General features: G+C 48.5%; 1 protein-coding gene across 4 annotated transcripts in view; it reads right to left on the minus strand.

Annotated features, from left to right (window-relative positions):
- HTT (huntingtin) overlaps window positions 1-19344 on the minus strand; it is a 136409-nt gene that overhangs the window by 15705 nt on the left and 101360 nt on the right. For all 4 annotated transcript variants that reach the window (XM_059923695.1, XM_059923696.1, XM_059923694.1 and 1 more), the window contains 11 exons: window positions 18398-18602; window positions 12594-12735; window positions 9856-10035; window positions 9550-9726; window positions 9183-9259; window positions 7859-7997; window positions 6727-6849; window positions 5011-5224; window positions 4459-4604; window positions 2881-3058; window positions 1802-1897 (listed from right to left, as the gene is read on the minus strand). In XM_059923695.1, the coding sequence (XP_059779678.1) occupies window positions 1802-1897; window positions 2881-3058; window positions 4459-4604; window positions 5011-5224; window positions 6727-6849; window positions 7859-7997; window positions 9183-9259; window positions 9550-9726; window positions 9856-10035; window positions 12594-12735; window positions 18398-18602 (1677 nt within the window). The remainder of the gene's footprint in view (window positions 1-1801; window positions 1898-2880; window positions 3059-4458; window positions 4605-5010; window positions 5225-6726; window positions 6850-7858; window positions 7998-9182; window positions 9260-9549; window positions 9727-9855; window positions 10036-12593; window positions 12736-18397; window positions 18603-19344) is intronic.

Consider the following 19344-nt stretch of genomic DNA (forward strand, 5'->3'; position numbering starts at 1 on the left):
GCACCTCGAGGGCAGGGGCACATTCTTCCTCACTTTGAGTCTGGCATAGAGTCTGTGCCAAAAAAATTATTTGCCAAGTTGATAAATGCTTAGGGTTGTGGATGGATACTATCCACCATCCATGAGATTCAACAGTCTAGGCAACTTCTTCATAGAGAGAAGGAATGACTACTGGACTTAAGGAATCGAGCCCTGAACTAAGAGAAACAAGGGTGACTTTAGTACCATTTCCGGGACCACCTTTAAGAGGTACCATCCTACTGAGGTGATAAAGAAAGCGAGCTTCTTCCTCTGGCCAGGATGAAATTAACCAGCCTAAATGGGGCCATGGAGAACGAGCACAATTGTATTAACCCGAACTAAATATGCTCCAGCCAGTGGGCCTGCCTGCTCTGACTCAACCATGTGAAACGCCGCAACTATCTTCAGAGGGATGGAAATTCAAATTACAACTAACATACGGTGACATTCCCTGAGCACTTACAGCAAGCCTGGCACTTGTCATGGGTTCTTTATGTGGATTAATTTACTTAATCCTCTGGCAGCCCCATCAGGTGAGTACTATTCTTATCCGTACTGCAGAAGCACAGGGCAGTAACTTGCTAAGGCCACACAGCCAGAAGGTGGCCGAGCAGGAAGTGAGTGTTTGCACGTTCCTCAGTTATCAGTAAGGAATCACTAAGTCACAAACTCGGGGATGGCAGAACCAGAGTCTTGAGATAGAGGCTCAGAGAAGAGCTTGGCTGTGAACAAAACACCACCGCTTCCAGATGCTGTGCAACTGTAAAACTTTGAGTGGGTAACAAGAAGAAAAATTCCTATCTTAACACCACCAACAGGAACACTCTTGTCATTAACTGGGGTTGAGCAAAAGCTGGCAAAAAAAGACACAAAGCATTTATCTACCTGCTATTACAAAGGCATGTTTCTTAAGCCAACAGAGCATGGATAAGATTTTGATATTCCAAGTAAGAGTGTTCCATAAGAAAGACAGCCAAGAACTGCCAGGTGGGGCATTTACTTCCCACCTTTGTGGGACAGGCTGCAGGTTGGCATTCCCACCAGACCCTCTGGGGAAAGAGCCTGGAGGCCCCTGGTGACAAGAAGCTTTCCTCCCAACCTGCCTTGCCACCATTTTCAGAGTAAAATACCTGAGTCGGGAGAAAGTACATGAAAAACTAAGGTACATGGCTAAATCTAGGTTTAAATGATTTTGAATAGATTTAAATGAATGAGATGTGTATTTTTTTTCTTTTTTTTTCTGTAGGGAGAGGAGGAATTTTCATTTAAAAGTCCGCCAAAATATATGGCTGAAACAGACACTCAGGTTACCTAATATTCACATGGTATTTCCACTAACTTTAAGTTTCTTAGTATTTTTATTCATTCGTTTGTTACTCAACGAACATGTGTTGATCACTTACAGCAGTGAGAACACAGAGAAGGAAAACGGACGCCCTGCCCACAAGGAGCTCGGAGTCTGAGGTAAAGGACACAGAAGCAGCAAGTGCAGGGTGAAAACAGAGGCGGGGGGTGGTGGGGAAAGCGAGCGAGGATGGAGGGCAGGAGGCTCCCCCACGAGCGCGACACCCCAGCGGAGTGTGGGGTTCACAGGGAGCCAGACAGCAGAGGGTGCCCGCCAGCGGGACGCGCGAGGCAGCCCCCCGAGTCGCCCCCGAGCTCGGGGACGAGCACCAGGACGCAGCCAAGTGAAGGCAGCTTCACACGTCCACACTGACCGCTTTAAAGGCCTCTTCTGTGAATGGACTTCAAGCCCTCAAAGACACTAGGTGAGACGTACTCTGTGTGTTTGAATCCACTTCGTCCTCTCTGGCGGCCTGTGGGGTGTTCGTCCTTCTTTCTGGACCAAGAAGCTGGTCCCCAGGCTGCACCACAACTAAAACCACAACAAAACAAACAGAAGAATTCCCATTCCTTTCATTCAGATTTTCACATTCATGCAGCCTCATGAACGTTTCAAAGTGATAGACTATGCCAAATGAGGTCTAGATTTCCTAGAATCAACTTTAGACCATCTTAGACGCACCAGACTCAGGTATCAATCTCTAGGTTAATCCAAAATGCGCAAGGATTTGGACTTCTACACTCGGATTTCCAAGTCCTTCCCACTGTCTGCTGTTTGCCACCTCTAACCCGGGGGGTCTTTATCAGATGGTTCATGATTCATTACTGCTGAAAGCATCAATGCAACCCCCAAGAAGTCTGGCTTTGATAAATTAGCCCCTGGATCTTCGTTTTCAAGTTGACTACAAATGCACAGATGAAAACAATTTAAACAATGACTCTTCAAAACACCACTCTATAATGCTTAATTTAAAAATACAAAACTTCAAAACACCCTCCAACATGTAAACTATAATGTCCAATTTTTTAAAAATTGTGGCTAATGACCCTTGTTAATAAGGACATCGTCCCTTGAAAAGAGTAAGTCACTTTTATTTTTCAATATACTAGTATTACAATGCAGTATAGAAACAAGCATTTCAACTATAACAGAAAACAAATAATTTTTTGAATACAATCTTATTAATCTTATGATCATCTAGGACTAAAAGGATGAAACAGTCAACTAGGACCAGAAATCAAAGGGACATAAATTAGAAGTATTTTTTATGAAAGCTAGAATTCCAAAATCTAAACAAAATGACTGCAAAAGCAAATTCAAGTTAAATCCTAGTGTAGACCCCAAGATACTGGAGATTGAGGCAAGGCCCATATTTCATCCACCTCTTCACCCCCAATTCCCAACTTAGCACCTGGCAAACAGGTGGCACAAAATGAACGTCTGTGACGAGATCTGCGGAGCTGATTACTGGTTCAAGAGACAGAGGCAAGAAACCGTGCCGGTGGTAGACTCACGGGCTTCTAGGACGAACCGCACGCAGTGGATGAGGGAGCAGGCGTGGGTCACCATCTCAGCGGAGGACAGCAGGCGCCAGAGGCCGGGCAGCTGCAGAGCCAGGCAGCAGCAGTCCAGGCCCGCCTGCAGGTCCAGACTCAGCGGGATCTGCTCGTGCATCAGATGCCACGACAGGGCCTGGAAGGGCAGGTGCGTGTTAATGCAGGTTTGACCCACACCTCCTTCCCGCCACGGGGGCTGGCAGGGGAGCTGAGAACCCCCTGCCGTCGAGGAACCGTCCAAAGCTCCCTCCAGAGGGATGGCTCTCGGGCCACCATCCCCAGCTCCCGCCGGTTCAATCCTGACCCACCTGCTCACTGAAGTACCCCCGCCCACTCCCACTCTGGGAGCGGAACGCAGAATGCCCAACCGGACGTGGCTGCCCGCCCCCAGCATCCTGCCCTGGCCGCACAGCCTGCGGGCTAGGCTCTCCCTCGGGGCGCCCACCGCCCAGGGCCTCGCCTCAGCTGCAGTCACGAAGGCTGAACCTGACAGCCGCGCTGGGGTTCAAATGCTGGAATGGCTACTTCCCAGCGGGTGAACCCGGTGAAGTCGCTGAGCCTCTTAAGCCCTGCTTCTCTCATCTGTAAAACGGGAATAACAGCCCACCTCACAGGGTTGCAGTGAGACCTGAATGAGATGATGCAGGGCGTATGGTCCTGCACGCAGCGGGCACGTGACGGCTGGCAGGGGCCACTCTGTACTGTAACCGTACGCTTGTTTGCCAGCCTTCCTACTACACTGAAGCCTAAAGGGCAGGGGTCACAGCTATCTGGCTCGGCCTGGCTCAAGTAGGGGCTTGTTTGTCACCTTCTGAACAGCTGTGCGAATGCCCTCTGGACGCCCCCCCTCCCCGCTGGGAGGTGGCAGGGGGTGTCGGCACTGGGTCAGCCCTGTCTCTGTCTCCAAGGGTGCAGGCCAAACTCTCTTCTCTAGAAGTCGTACAAAAAGGCAACGCACACACGTATGTACACGTTTTGGGGGTGTTCATAAGTATTAACACAGAGTGTTCAATTCTCCACAGCTGAAATATCAGGTTTATTGCTCAATTTAAAATATAACAAATTTCTCATATTATTATTTACTAAGTATCTAAAGTTAGGATACATACTACATTTGCATGGCTTCTTTTTCCCTGGAAAAACTTTTAAATGGATGGTTTGTACTAAACCAAAAAAGTATCTCAGCATCAAGGAAACAAGATTCACATATAAGTGCATGACGACTCCCCATGCTAGGCTCGGGAGACCCTGGGCGGGAGCCCAGGTCCCAGACCTGACTCTTCAGAGTGCCCCCCTCCCCTGCCCTGAGGCAGAGACAAGAAGGGCTGTGTTGTCAACCTCACAGGGCAACCGTGGGGAATGGAGCAATAAGGGGCGCGACGGAGCTCGGCAAAGCAGGGGACGGATGTGACATGTGACAGCGGTCACTGCTGGAAGGACAGGCCGCGGGCGCCGGGCTGCACACAGCTCTGCATTTTCAGATGGAGGAGCTTCTTCCCTCTGCACTGAGCGCCAAGTTCCCAAGCTGCCTCTTACCTCGAGGGTCATGACCACAAACTTCACGGTGTCCCTCTCCTTCTCAGGAGGAAGGTGCAAGTGGCCGGGCAGTTTGGAGAACACCAGCAGGTACTGGGCCAGGGCCCGGGCCAGAGTGGTCAGGGTCCGATACAGCACGGCATCCCCTGAAACAGAAGGCCCCCATGGGGGGCAAGAGCCTTCAGCAGAGGCTCTGACCTTTGAAAGACTGGCAGTCGGGCCCCCCGCCGAGAATCTGATGGGGACTACAGACATGGCTCGCGGAAGCACACGGGCACACAACCCATCACCCCGCGAGACCAGGACCCACATTCCCGAGGCTGAGCCTGCGTTCCTCGCAGGCCCCGAGCCCAGGCCATGTCAAGGAACGGCCAAGCAGCAAACACACCAAAAGACACGCAGAGCCGGGGCCCCAGTGCAGGTTCTCGGTGGCCTCTGTAAGTGCCTTTGGTGTATCAGATCGACAGCGTGGACTGTATTTTCACTCGGTACAGAGCATGGCACTGGCTCTGCAGCATTTTTTAAAACTAAGGGGACTTTGATTTTAATTACCAAAGAGATCACCCAGCTTGCTCCAGTAGGCGGCGGGCTCTGCAGGCAGGCGCGGCTGGAACACGTGGTGGACAGCGGGCAGCCGCTGAACCACGCTGGTCACGCGGTCTAGAGTTGCCGTGCGAGCTGCTGCAAAAAGGGGGCTCTTCTGGCCCCCACAGATCTCACGCACGCCCAGGCCCAAGCACGGGGCTAGCAGGCTCAGGTTGAACTCCTGAATCGGGGCATTAAAGGTTCAACAATGACGATTACGAGCTTTCAGTCGGGCAAGAGAAACACAGCAGAGGAGAATACAAACATTTCTGAGATAACAGATTAGTACGCCATCCAAAACATTTGAAAGAATACCTTATTCTACTTCTGTTACAAATAAATGAACATCTCCATTTAACATATGATCAGTGAAGTATATTTCTGGTCTCTTTTGGGTACTTTAATTTTAAAGAAATATTTTTTTATGTCTTCAGATTTATTTGAAATCAAAAATTTAATATGATGAAATTTTAATTGATGAAGATACAAAATCAAGCTGATGTGCCATCCAAGAAATAGTGAAACACCAAACATCTCAACGTTTGAAAAAGACGAGTTATGTTCAAAAGCAGCTGAAATAAATCAAAGCAGTCGTATAAATGCCACAAGTTTGATTGGAAAAACAGCATTTCATACGATACTGTTTCAATTTGTACTGTGCTTTGCCAACTTTTTAAAGCCATTTAAGGATCTTTTTGGCCAATCTTAATTTAGTTAATATTCAGAAAAGCACATGTCATCATCAGCGACCAAAATCGACCCCTAGCCGTTGCAGCTGAGCCTTTCTTTAATGCTGTTAAAAGTCTAATGAGCAAATTTGGAAAATTCAGTTGGTTATTAAGCAAATTTATCACTTATCAGCAAATCAGCTTTCACTGAATGGCTCTTAAAATGAGTTTGGCAAACTGGTTTTGGGCCAATTCTCCTGTTCTCCCCATGTAGCTCTTACTTTCAAACTGAGGGAGGGTCAGTGCTTGGGAACATGTGGCTGCACCCTGAGGCTCTCTACGCCACACCCGCCGGTCCTTGCCATCCCCCACATCCCTGCATCACTCCCACGTGGCATTTTTCCAGGCAGCACTATTAACACCTGAAGGTTTATCGGCTGCTGGTCCCAGGAGGTCTGAGAAGGAACCTGCCAAGGCTTGGCTGGACAGCACCATCAGGGGGGCTCCACCCCTCACAGCACCGGTCCAACAGCTGAGGACAGGGACATGGGCGCCCTGCCAGGGCTCCTGGGCCAGCTCCGCCCAGCAGGCCTGTGTGCCACCTAGTGAGGGCGGGGGGCCTCACTGCACACAGTGGGGGAGGGGACCCCGCTTCAGGTAGGGGGGGCGCTTACTAAATCCCATAACATCGTGAAAAGGTCACTTAAATCACGCACCATGGCACCATCTCAGTACTTCTGCTCATGAGCACGAGACACGCAGTCAGAACTCATCATAACCTCAGGGAACCTATTTTCCTTAAATGCACGAAGAGGTGAGTTAAACACAATTCCCCTCCTTTTAGACTCTAACGTGGCTGAAATAACATCCTGTCCTGTCTGGATTAGGGTCTCTGCTGTTAAGGCACAAAGGTAAGTGGCGCACATGGCAATTAGGTCACGTGACAATGAAACAAATCAAACACGTGTGAGTAACCAGAGAAAGGGTTCCCAAGGGTCCCGCGGCTCCACTGTACCGAGTTCATCATGAATGCACTCAAGTCATCCGGAGGGATCCGATTCACCAGCTCTGCCCCTTCCAGCAGTGCAGAGTCTGACCGCGTCCAGCACTGGGACTGAACCAGACGTATGTACCAGTCCTGGGGAGGAGAAAAGGCGGATGAGGGGATGCGACTGGGCAGGCTCTCAAGGGGCTCCAACTTGACCGGATACACCTTGCTTCTTCTCCTACTGACCCTCATGTCCTGTGGCCCCAGACCAAAGGGCAAGTGGCCTCCCTGGACCATGCATACAGCTTTGGCAAAACTGGACACTGTGGCTGTGTGGGCTGCTCAGTGCCCCACGGCCTTTTCCATGGGAACTGGCACGAGGGCTGTGTCTTTGGACTTGCTGGTACCTGTCTGGGCACCCTCTCCCCTCACCTGGTGAGCGCTCCACTGTCCCCCAAACTCAGTGAAGTACTGAGGGGAGCGGGCCCACCTCCCTGCCCACCCCTTGCTGGGCGTCGTGCTGATCATCTTCTACTGGGGGGCCTGCTTTGCGCTTCTCTCCCCAGGGCCAGTGCAGCGGAGGGGCTGAACAAACCATGCCTGAGAACAGCGGCCCGGACTCTGCTATCTACGCCTGGGCTGCTGGACTTTGGACTCCAAGTTCATATTTAAAATGAACTCTCTCCAGGCAAGGAGCATACCAAGGCCCTACCAAGGCCCCACCAAGGCCCCAGATGGCCCCCGGCTCTGAGGTGTGAGCGGGGAAGGTGATGACAAGGTACCAGGTCCCCTGGGGTGGTGGGGTCAATATGCAGCCGGTCAGCAGGCGTAAGGAGAGGGAGACAGGCCAGGTGGGCAGGTCGTGGCCACCCGTCTCCTGATTCTCCATTAATCACCATGACCCTCAGCCCCCTACTAATGACCCAAGTCAGCACTTCCTTTCTCACCCCACGCCCCCTGCTAAAGACCCAGGCTGGACCTCATGGGTCCTGTCGCTGATGTGACTGTGCCCATTGCTGGCAAGAAACAGGGCAGGTCGAGAGCCCTCAGGGGCCATGCTGAGCGCCAGGACGTCCTGCCACCTGAGCCACCCGCCGCAGAGGCACTCAGTGCCCCGAGGGGGCCCTGTGCGTCACACCCAGACGTGCTGGACACTTACTTTGTCAGGACTCACTGTCTCCAGTGCCAGGGGCCCATCCCCGTCCAGCGGGTGGGGCGTGACCAAAGGAGCGGGGCCACGCGACGCCGGTGCGGTGGCGAGACGAAGCCTGTCCAGCAGGGAGTAGAGCCTTTGGTGTCTGGAATCCAATCACACACGGGTTAGGGCACAGCTGCACGGGAGGGAGCAACGGTGGCTTCTTACAGCGAGGCGACACGTTTGAAGCTTTCTGTTCAGAGCTATTTCTCACCGACACGCAAGTCATGACGCAAGTTCAGGCCCCAGTTTACTGGTAACAACCACAGTTTATGCCCCATAAGTATTTTTCAGAAATTTCATTTATACTCAAACACTGCAGCAGGCAATACATGGCCTAATAGCTAATACAGGCACTCTTTATAAACACAAAACGGACCACCTAAGATCCCAGTGCACAAAATCTCCTACTTTACCTCCCCACAATATACAATCTATACCAATTTACATTCATTTCATAGAAGAATCACCTCATCTGGCACAAAATATTTTTACCCCTCCTCGTCTGCCTGAATACTAAGCCTAGGGTCGAAAATAGGGATAGTGTCACCTCTCACCACCTGCTACGAGAACAACAACTTCATGATGCAAATTACAACGTAAGTCACCCAGCATACAGACAAGTCACCTAAAGCCTCGTACTGCCCAAGTCCTACCCCTTCTCGATTAAAGAAACCAGCAACAGCTACTCTTAACACTGAAGTCACAGTACAGTAACCAGATCCTCTCTCACACACGTTTTCCCTGCTGTGGAGGAGAGAAGATAAAGGCTTCTCTTCATTTATTTTGCAGTCACAGAAATACACTCATGTAACAGACATCAGGATTTCTGGTAAAGGCCTCAAAAAGACTTTGCAAACAAAATTAGGTGATAAACAGCCACAGAGAGACAAAATGTTGACAAGATGTAGAAACAATTCTCGCCGAGAACTAGGTAACGTCTCTCAGCTCTGCCAGGTCTTATTTAGCAATTAGATCACAGGCTTTGATTTTTGCTAAGACAGAGCTGATCGATGACTCATCGCAGATGGTGAGTGGAGGCCACAGGAACACCCGCCACCCTCACACAGCCACGGCGCATTATCGCGGCAGAGCTGACACTGCCAGCTGTTCCTCACTGTGTACACGTTGAGATCCGACTGTGTTCATTTCGGAAGGTTCTCTCTCAAGGCCCTCCTGCAGTGAACCCACCAATACGGCACGCCAGCCTCTCAAGCTGCGAGTCTGCGCCCTCACAAACCCTAGTCTTCACACTCAAAAAGCAAGGAGCACCTGGCCCCGGCGTTACCTCTGCGCTAACCCGCTGCTCTGCAGGTGCTCCTGGATCCTGCTTAGCTCTTCCGCCGGCAGCTGGGCCGTGCTGTTCTAAAGCAGACAAGAACACGTCAGTGGGGCTGCAACGCGCAAGAGTCAAAGCCACCTGTGCTCATTTCCAGAAGATAAGGGGCACGTGCGGCTCTGGTAGCAAAGGCGGACTAGGAGAAGTACAGGAAGCGCCCGTAGCGGACGCACAAGGAGTGACCAGTTCATCCGTGCTGCACGCCCCCCTCGGTGGCCACGTGAAGACCATCCCCGTGGAGGAGGAGCCAGCCAAGTGTCCCGCCTGCCCTGCCAGGTTTTCAGTAAAACACGACAGCCGTGTTTTCTCCCAGTACCTGTAAATTTGCAGCCAGAAGCATCTCCACCCGGCGACAAGCAAGGGTGTCGACCATGTGAGCCAGCACACGGAATGGAGTACACAAAAGCTTGTCCACGTACAGTGTCAGCACGGCGCCCGACTGGCTCAGGTGGATCCCTTCCAGGCACTGGAGGGTTTTCTTCAGCGTAGTGGGCTGCGGTTTGAGAGAAGGAGAGACATGACAGCAGAGGGGTTTGCCCGCTGGAAAGAGCAGTTTAAAAATGCCAACCCTCCATTTTTAAGGCAGAGAAAACTGGCGACAGCCAGCACCAGGGAGACTTACAGTTGAAAGATTTTCACAACGAGACTGAATTGCCTGGATGAAAAGGCCACTGGCCGCGGAATTCCGGTGGACAGCACTGATGAAGTCCTGCACGGGAGGCTCGTGGGACAGGCTGATCAGATCCTGAATGTGGTTGACGATGAGCCATGTTAAGTGCTCTGAATCGTGCAGGTTCTGGCACTGAGGACAAGACAACAATGATAGGCCATCTTCTAGTGGACAAGGCAAGAGCAGACACCAGCGCCATAGAAAAGGCCAGAAGTGGTAGGAAGGAGAAAACCAACTCCGAATTATAATCCTCACTGAAAGTATTTAGTGTTTGAGCACCATTAACTGACGAGGTGACAACACACTTTACAGAGCCGGCACCCGCAACTGTGCACCGCGGCCGAGCTGTCCAAAGTCAGGCCCCAGGGAAGTGCGCCCCAGCGGCACAGCTCAGGGACACAGGAGAGGAGCGTGGCCCAGGGCCGCGGGGGGTCTGGGGCACCTGAGAGCCCGGCGCCTCCCGAGGGCAGCGGGAACGGTGTGACTGGCCCGAGCTGAGACATGAGAGCAGGTGGCCCTCCCGTCCAGGGCAAGCCCTGCCTCGCCCAGGCCTCAGTCCGGCCTCCCGACGGGAATTCTCCAGTTACCCTCGCTCCAATTTTGTGACAGGTCAGTGGAAAAAAAAAGAATTTACTGTAACTGTCACAGTTTTGATAGAAATCCTGAATCCAAAATATGAATAGTTCCCACAGATCAAATGGATCTTAAGGGAAGAAAGTTCATGTAAGATTTATAAGGAAATGAGAAAAATAGTTTTAAATATTGGGTTGGCCAAAAAGTTTGTTCGGTTAATGAATACATTGTTCACTAAAGTTCTTGGTGGGACTTCCCTGGTGGTCCAGTGGGGGGCAGTCCATGCTCCCAATGCAGGGGGACCGGGTTTGATCCCTGGTCGGGGAACTAGATCCCACATGCTGCAACTAAGAGTTCTCAAGCCACAACTAAGAGCTTGCGTGCCACAACTAAAAGATCCTGCATGCCGCAACTGAGACCTGGTGCAGCCTAAATAAATAAATAAATAAATAAATAAATATTTTTTAAAAAAAGTTCTTGGTGAAAATGAAAAATGTCTTTTATTTTTACTTAAAGCCGAACAAACCTTTTGGCCAACCCCATACATATGTTGCCTTTTCAATGTAATTCATGACCCTAGGCAGAAATTATAAAACAAGATAAAGTTTTTGGCATATGGTTAATGCTTAATACCTTTTTTTCCTGTGGGATAATTTGATAGTATTAATTTATAAAATAAATATTTTTCTTACTTTTCTGTGAAAACAGCATTATATAACTGTATCAAATTATTTCTCAAAAGTGGAACAAGATAGAAAAACTATTTCAACATCAAGAATGTAAAGCAAGGGGCTTCCCTGGTGGTGCAGTGGTTAAGAATCCGCCTGCCAATGCAGGGAACACGGGTTCAAGCCTGGGCATGGGAAGATCCCACATGCCGTGGAGCAACTAAGCCCGTGAGCCACAACTACTGAGCCTGCGTGCCTAGAGCCCGTGCTCCACAACAAGAGAAGCCACCGCAATGAGAAGCCGCACTCCACAACGAAGAGTAGCTCCCGCTCACCGCAACTAGAGAAAGCCCACGCGCAGCAATGAAGACCCAACGCAGCCAAAAATAAATAAATTGACAAAAAAAAAAGAATGTAAAACAAAACATGAGTATTAACAAATTGCTATCATGGCAAAAAAGATCTCAACAAGCCCCTGAGGGGAAGGAGTCTACTCCTTTTCCGATGCGCTGCTGAGTGACAGCGGCCTTCATGGCACCATGTCTGCACCAAAGGAAGGCAGCACTTTCTATCAGCCTGGAAAAGGTATCAGATCCCAGTGAGAGTGGAACAACGAGTTCTCTCTGAGTAATACGATTACAGATTTTATTTTCTTCTGTTTACTTATTTGGTTTTTGTAAATTTTTTGTATTAAACAAGAGATGTTAGTTTTATGGTCAAAAATTCCACAAAAGTTATTTTTTAAAAGAATGTCATTCAAACAGGAATCTAAAAATGCAGCAATTAACATTCTAACACCTTTTCCACAGATTAAAAAAATTTTTTAGGGGCTTCTCTGGTGGCGCAGTGGTTGAGAATCTGCCTGCTAATGCAGGGGACACGGGTTCGAGCCCTAGTCTGGGAAGATCCCACATGCCGCAGAGCAACTGGGCCCGTGAGCCACAATTACTGAGCCTGCGCGTCTGGAGCCTGTGCTCCGCAACAAGAGAGGCCGCGATAGTGAGAGGCCCACGCACCGCGATAAGGAGTGGCCCCCGCTCGCCACAACTAGAGAAAAGCCCTCGCACAGAAACGAAGACCTAACACAGCCATAAATAAATAAATAAATAAATTAAAAAAAAATTTTTAATCAGAACCTCACTCAGTCAAACTTGTAACTTTTTATTATTATTGTTACTCCATGGTGTCCCTCAAAACAACAAAGGTGCCCAGCACTGCGAGTGGTGCAGAGCAAGTGACTGCCCACTGAATCTTTTACAGACAAACTTAAACTCCCAGGGCTGGACGCCAAGCCTGATTTCCAATTATACTTGGGAGCAGGATTCAACTTTAATTTTAGTTTTTCATTCTGGTGGAGTGACGGACGGTGGAAGTCAGTCTGTAGAAGCATCATCCGCACGAGGTGTTTTCCAGCCCCCAACCCGCCCCTCCTTGCAATTTCAAACTTACGACATAATCGCAGAAGAGAATGAGAGCTCCTCTTCGTACTATTTCTCTATTGCACATTCCCAGTTTGGAAGCCACATCAGAATCCTCGTCCTCTCCAGACATCTGGGGACTAAGTGACTTCGTGCTGGACAGACTGCGTCTTCTAGAAGGAGCAACAGAAGCTCTGACAGCGTTTCTGAGATGACAGCCGGCTTATTCTCAAAACACTGAAGATGACTGTCGTTTAGTCCCAGTTCTAAAGCAGACAGTTACTTTAATGTGTAAGATCTACTCTTAGTGATCTGTTTCTGAGCTATGATAAAGCACATATGGAAAACTAAAATAAACAGAGGATCTAACAGGCAGAAAACTAAAATGCTTGACTGAAAGGCAAAATCCACCACGAAGTTGCACATTCAATCAGCGCTCTTATCTCACTGGCTATGTCTGATGGCAGAGCTATTGCTTTTGAAATTCGAGGTTTTAGCTTGCTATGAAAGCCGTCAAGTGACAGAAGAAAAACCTTTGTATTTCCATACTTTACTCTTCAATTACCAACGAAAAGTTACAACCCTAAGCATGCCCACAGTGTCTGTGCTATTATGGAAACCCTGTTTAAAAGCATTTCTGCAAAATTAATTCCCCACTAGTGAAGGTTATTTCACTTCATCTTTACTTCTTCTCACCTTGTCTTTTTTCTTTCTAAGGAGATGGTAATTACAAACTTTGGGACTCTCAGTACTGGCCACAACTCTTAAAACACAGTAGTTGCCACGCTCACAAACAGCCCTCCGACTTGAGGGTAAGACAATCCCCTCGCCTCGGCGGCCAAGAGCCTACAAGTCTCTGCTAAGGCTTAGTGGAGACGAAGATGACACCAGGACTAGAATATTCTGAAATGTGTCAACTCTTCCTGTTAACGCCTCAGGATTTAGAAGAGAACTGTTATAAAAAATTCTATCACGACAGAACGTGGATCAGTGGTTACCGAGGGAGGGGCAGGGGGAGGGGGTGGCGGCACAGGGACAGGAGGGAATTCTCCGAAGTGATGATACTGGTCTAACTCTTGATTGTGGTGGTGGTGACCTGACTATATCGGGTACAAAAGAGGACATTCTACTGTACTGTAAATTATATGTCAATTAAAAACTAACAAACAAAAAACCTTTCCTTTCTCAGTCAGCCCTCCTGCCAGCCCCAACATGACTTATATTCAAGCTGTAATTCTGTGTTTTGTAATAGTATAGCTATAGGGGAAAAAGCCTCTGAAAGAGAAGGGGAGAATTTGCAGTTCAAATATTAGCAGTGGACACAAAGAAGGTCCAACATCAACCCAAATTTAGTCCCAGTTTGTAGGAGGGCAAGCCCCCAAGACCTCAGGACAGACACTGCCAGCTACTGATAGCAAATGAACTTCCCAAATAAAAGATGACTGCGTATGCAGGACCCTAACCGTCCACCAAAAGGTAGGACAGGTAGAAAGCAAATCATAAGACTATGATGATTTAATCCCCCAAATAAGAAGCAGACAAGAGCAGACCCCACTGTGGCAACCATGGGTACTTCCAGGAAGTGTGGCCTGGGAGCCCATACTCATCTGAGAGCCAGCACTGAGCTGCATACAGAACCTCTGTAACGATTGATAGAGCAGCTCTATATCTGCTGAGTACACAGACAGAAAATAATGACTTGTGCTTTGTATTCCAAACTTTTAGTAATTCATTTTTATTATCTTTTGGAAATAGAGATACTCATCATCAAAACCAGACAAGGACACCACAAAAAAAGAAAATCACAGGGCAATATCCTTGATGAACATAGATGCAAAAATCCTCAACAAGATATTAGCAAACTGAATGCAACAGTACATTAAAAGGATCATATACCATGATAAGTGGGATTTATTCCACGGATGTAAGGATAGTTCAGCATCCATAAGTCAATCGATAAAATACATCATGTTAACAAAATGAAGAATAAAAAATATATGATCATCTCAACGGATGCAGAAGCATTTGACAAACTTCAACATCTATTTATGATAAAAACTCTCAATAAAATGGGTACAGAGAGAACGTACCTCAACATAATAAAGGCCATATATGACAAGCCCACAGCTAACACCATACTCAATGGTGAAGAGCTGAAAGCTCTTCCTTTAAGATCAGGAACAAGACAAGGATCCCTACTCTCGCCACTTTTATTCAACATAGTATTGGAAGTTCTAGCCAAAGCAATTAGGCAAGAAAAAGAAATAAAAGGCATTCAAGTCAGAAAGAAGTATAATTTTCACTACTTACAGATGACATGATACTATATATAGAAAACCCTAAGGAGTCCACTAAAAACCTGTTAGAAGTAATCAATGAATTCAGTAAAATTGTAGGATACAAAATCAATATACAGAAATCTGTTGTATTTCTATACACAAATAACAAACTATCAGAAAGAGAAATTAAGGAAATAATCCCATTTACAATTGCATCAAAATAATAAAATACCTAGCAATAAATTTAACCAAGGAGGTGAAAGAACTATACACTGAAAGACACTGATGAAAGAAGCTAAAGAAGACAAAAATAAATGGAAAGATATTCCATGCTCATGGATTAGAAGAATTAATATTGTTAAAATGTTCATACCACACAAAGCAATCTACAGATTCAATGCAATCCCCATCCAAATTCCAATGGCATTTTTCACAGAACTTGAACAAAAAGTTCTAAAATTTGCATGGAACCACAAAAGACTCCGAACAGCCAAAAGCAATCTTGAGAAAGAAGAACAAAACTGGAGGTATCACGTTCCCTGAATTCAAACTACACTACAAAGCCACAGTAATCAAAGCAGTATGGTGTTGACATAAAACCAGACACACAGATCAATGGAACAGAAAATAGAGAGCCTAGAAATAAACCCACACTTATATGACAGTTTCAGCTATAATAGGTGAAAATAATCGAGTTGGGGAATCATGCATGCACACATGTCTGTTAATGTGTGATAGTGGGCAAGTTATTTAACTTCTCTGGGAAAAGAAGTTTCCTTGTCTATAATATACATGCATTTTGAGAGATTTTAATAACTTATCATAGTGGAAAGCCCACAGAACAATATCTGGCACTTAATGCTATATAAGTGCTAGTGATCTATATATGAGGTCTTTACCAATACATTATTATTATTTCTATTATCAGGGTAATTAAATCACTAACTCATGTTAGTGCTGGGAACACAATGAGGGCCCTTGTGGGTATTACGATCTAGAGGGAGAGATATTAACCAAATTATCACACAAATAAATGTCAAATTACAGTCTCAACACATGCCACAAAAAAGAGGCAAAGGTTGGGGTAAGAGCAGATAGTGAGACTTCACCAATCAAAGAGAAGTCAGGAAGGCTTCCCTGAGGAAGTAATGACTGAGCTGAGAACCCAGAATCAGTGAGTTTCCCATAGCTGCTAATATACAGAGAGAAATCAGGAAAATGTAAGTTGAACTATAAAAAGCTGGCAAAAAATAAATCAGTATCATGAAGCCAGTGTCTGTCCCTTAGATCCCATCTGCTCTTGCCGACTCTAGGATAACGCTCTCTTCTGTAAGGGTCACCCATGCCATTTGTTCTCTCATCTAGAAACTCTCTCATGTTCCCATTTCCCATGTCTCTATTTCCCTCCAGAGCGAACCTCCTCCTAACCGCTGTGTAGAGCTGCTCTCTAAATGTCCCTCTTCCATCATCTTTTTTCCTTAACTTTTATTTTGAAAACTTTCAAGCTGATATAAAAGCTGAAAGAAGAATTCAATTAACAGCGACCTACTCTTCACCTAGATTCAACTACTAGTAAGTCACCACCTTTGTGCTCAGGCACGCACTCCACACACATGCACGTCCTCCACACCTACACACATACCCTACACACACTCGACACTCATGCACACTGTACACACACGCAATTTGGAGGGCTGTGCCACTTGAGAGTAATCTGCAGGTCAAGAGACTGCACCCTTAAATACCTCAGCAACTGTGTCCCCTAAGAACTACTCATAACCAAAAGCAACAGGTTATGTAGAGCTCACATTCAAATGTAGCTTGTTGACCCAATAATGTCCTTTCTAGTGGTTTCATCCGCCAGATCCGGAATGTAATCAAGGTTCATAAAACTGTACCTGTTTGTCATGTACTCTTACGTCTTTTCATCCAAGCAAACAGTTCTGTATCTTCCATGACACTGACTGACACTGCTGGAGAGCCCACGTGAGCCTTCTGTGGAAGGCCCTCCATTCATCAGACTGGGGTCTGCCCTCCCATTTCCTCCTGAATCCACTCCAGGTCGGCCTCTGCCCTCACTGCCCACCATATGTACAAAGGCAGAGGAAGAGGAGGAGGAGGAGGAGGAGAGTGGGGGAGAAGCTAAGAAACAGTGGCTGAGGGATCCATCTGGGTGGTGGATGCCTTCTCACTTACCGTCCACCCACCCAACATGTGTTAGTATTATCAGCTAACTCAAGTCCTGCCCTTGGTGTCCAGGGAGGCTACTGGGGAGGCTGCAAAAACACAAGAGCCCAGGACCCTAATTCCTAGGATGCCCAGCCATCCGGTCCGACAGTGGGCTGGAGCACAGACTTGGCCCTTGGAACAAGCCCCCTGGGTGCTGCTCTGAGGCACAATCCTCAAGGACCCAGGGCCTCACTGCTCAGCGCGTCCTCCATGGATCAGAGCACTGGTACCCCAGGAGCCTGGAAGAAATGCAGAGTCCCAGGCCCCATCAGCCAGTTGCTGAATCAGAATCTGATTTGAACAAGCTCCCCAGCTGATTTATATGCACAGTGAAGAAGCTCTGAAGTACAAGACACCGATTTTCCGTTTCCGACTCTCACAATACTTAAGTCATCATGACAGGCTTAAACTGTTCTCTAAGCATGTCAAATGTTTTCACTGCTCTGTCCTCCCCAACTAACTGTAAGCACTTGGAGGGCAGGAAGCAGCGATGATTCTTCCTTTGCATATCCCACAACGTAAGCACAGGGCAGAGAGGTAATACTCCTGCTCACGCTGGCTTTTCCACCTGAGAGCACTGGACCAGCCAACGCGGGACCCATGGCCTCACTTGGCTGTCTTTCCATGCTGAGCAGAGAGGAGCTGACCTCAACCCTGCAGCCCCTGCAGTCTCCTATTTCCAGAGCTTTCTCTCCTCGCCATCGGCTCTTGAGTCTTCCCGAAACACTGCACTGAGGACTCAGCTGCGCGGTGGCGGGGTGGGGGTGGGGGGGGGGCGGAAATCAAATCTTTTCTTTCCACATATGTACAAATGGCTGAGCAAGAGGGTGCCTAGAAACAGAGACTCAGACCTGACAATTTTTTGCAAAAAGAGGGCCACCCACAATCAGATACTTAACAAGTCTTTTTGAATGATAAAAAATAAGGTATTTCCAAGTAGTTTTGAAAGGCTGCTAAATAATTTCTTCATTATCTAATAACCAGAACCACATTTAACTTATAATGAAGTTAAGTCATTGCAACATGTCTGGCTCTGGAACCAATTTAAGGATGAGAACCCAGCAGGAGGGACACAGCATGACACAAATGGCCCGTAAGATGGAACAGTGTCAAAGAACTTGTCAAAGAAATCACATGTGAAAAGCAGCGGCTATTCTGAATGCCTGCAGTCAGACCACATTTTCCCTGCAATAGAGTGTCCATGAAAGAAAGATGAACATGCGGTGGCATCTTTACAGAGCCTCGTGAAAACGGAGCCGGAGCTCAAGCTGCTCCGAGCCTGGCTCACGAGCCCGGGCTGGCCTCCCGGGGGGCGGAACGCACGTACTTGGGGGTCTGCTGCACCTCCGCCCACCAGCGGTAGTCGGTGTGGCTGACGAGCAGCAGGATCTGGCACCAGAGCAGCACGAGGGCCGGGTGGGTGGGGACCATGGAGCGCACCCACGCGTTCAAGCTCTCCAGGCCGTAGAAGCTGCCGTCCGCGCCGTCCGTCAAGAGTCTCGAGGCAGCTGCAGTGATCCTCCGGAATGTCCCTAGAAACAAACCAAAAATAAAACCGATTACGGGGAAACACATCACGGTCCAACACTTTGCAACCACGTGAAGCTTTTACACAAAAAAGATACACACGGGGCTCTTTCCTACGTTGACACGTTCACAGCCTTTGGCACTTAGAAAATTCCAGCTTGACATTCTGCTTCCTTAAGGGAGCAGCCAAGGAAGCCGGCGCTCCCACTGTCCCGTCCTCCCCACTGAGTGCCAGGCTCTCCAGGGGCTCCGAGCCGGGAGCCGCAGTGGTGCTGACCGTGGACGCAGCTCCACTGAGAAGGCAGCAGCCACCACACAGCCCGAGCCACAGCCGCGCGGGTGGGACCGGCAGGCCCCTGAGGGCCGAGGGCCAGGTGGCCTCTGCACCCAGCACGGGTGACCACCCGGGGCAAGGAGGCCACGCAGGCAGGCACCCACGCTCAGACCCGCACGTCAGCAGCAGACCCAGCCGGGCTCTGCCCCGGTTTCCCACAGCATCCTCCTTAGGGCCGGGAAAACTCCCCTAGGAGGGAGTGAATTCACGACTTCATTCTATCCCACCTCTGGAACGACATGAAGCCAGCTCCACACGCCTGTCTCTCCACCCCGCCCCGGATGCACCCAGACTGGCCCTCACCCCAGGGACACGGGGACACGTGCATGCTGTGAAGTGCAGCCTGGGACGCAGCAGGACTGGACATGACAGGAGGTGGCCAGGGGCTCCCTGTCCCCCCAGCTGAGGACTCC

This window comes from Balaenoptera ricei, chromosome 5, assembly GCF_028023285.1.
Source record: "Balaenoptera ricei isolate mBalRic1 chromosome 5, mBalRic1.hap2, whole genome shotgun sequence".
In the NCBI taxonomy this organism is placed as follows: Eukaryota; Metazoa; Chordata; class Mammalia; order Artiodactyla; family Balaenopteridae; genus Balaenoptera; species Balaenoptera ricei.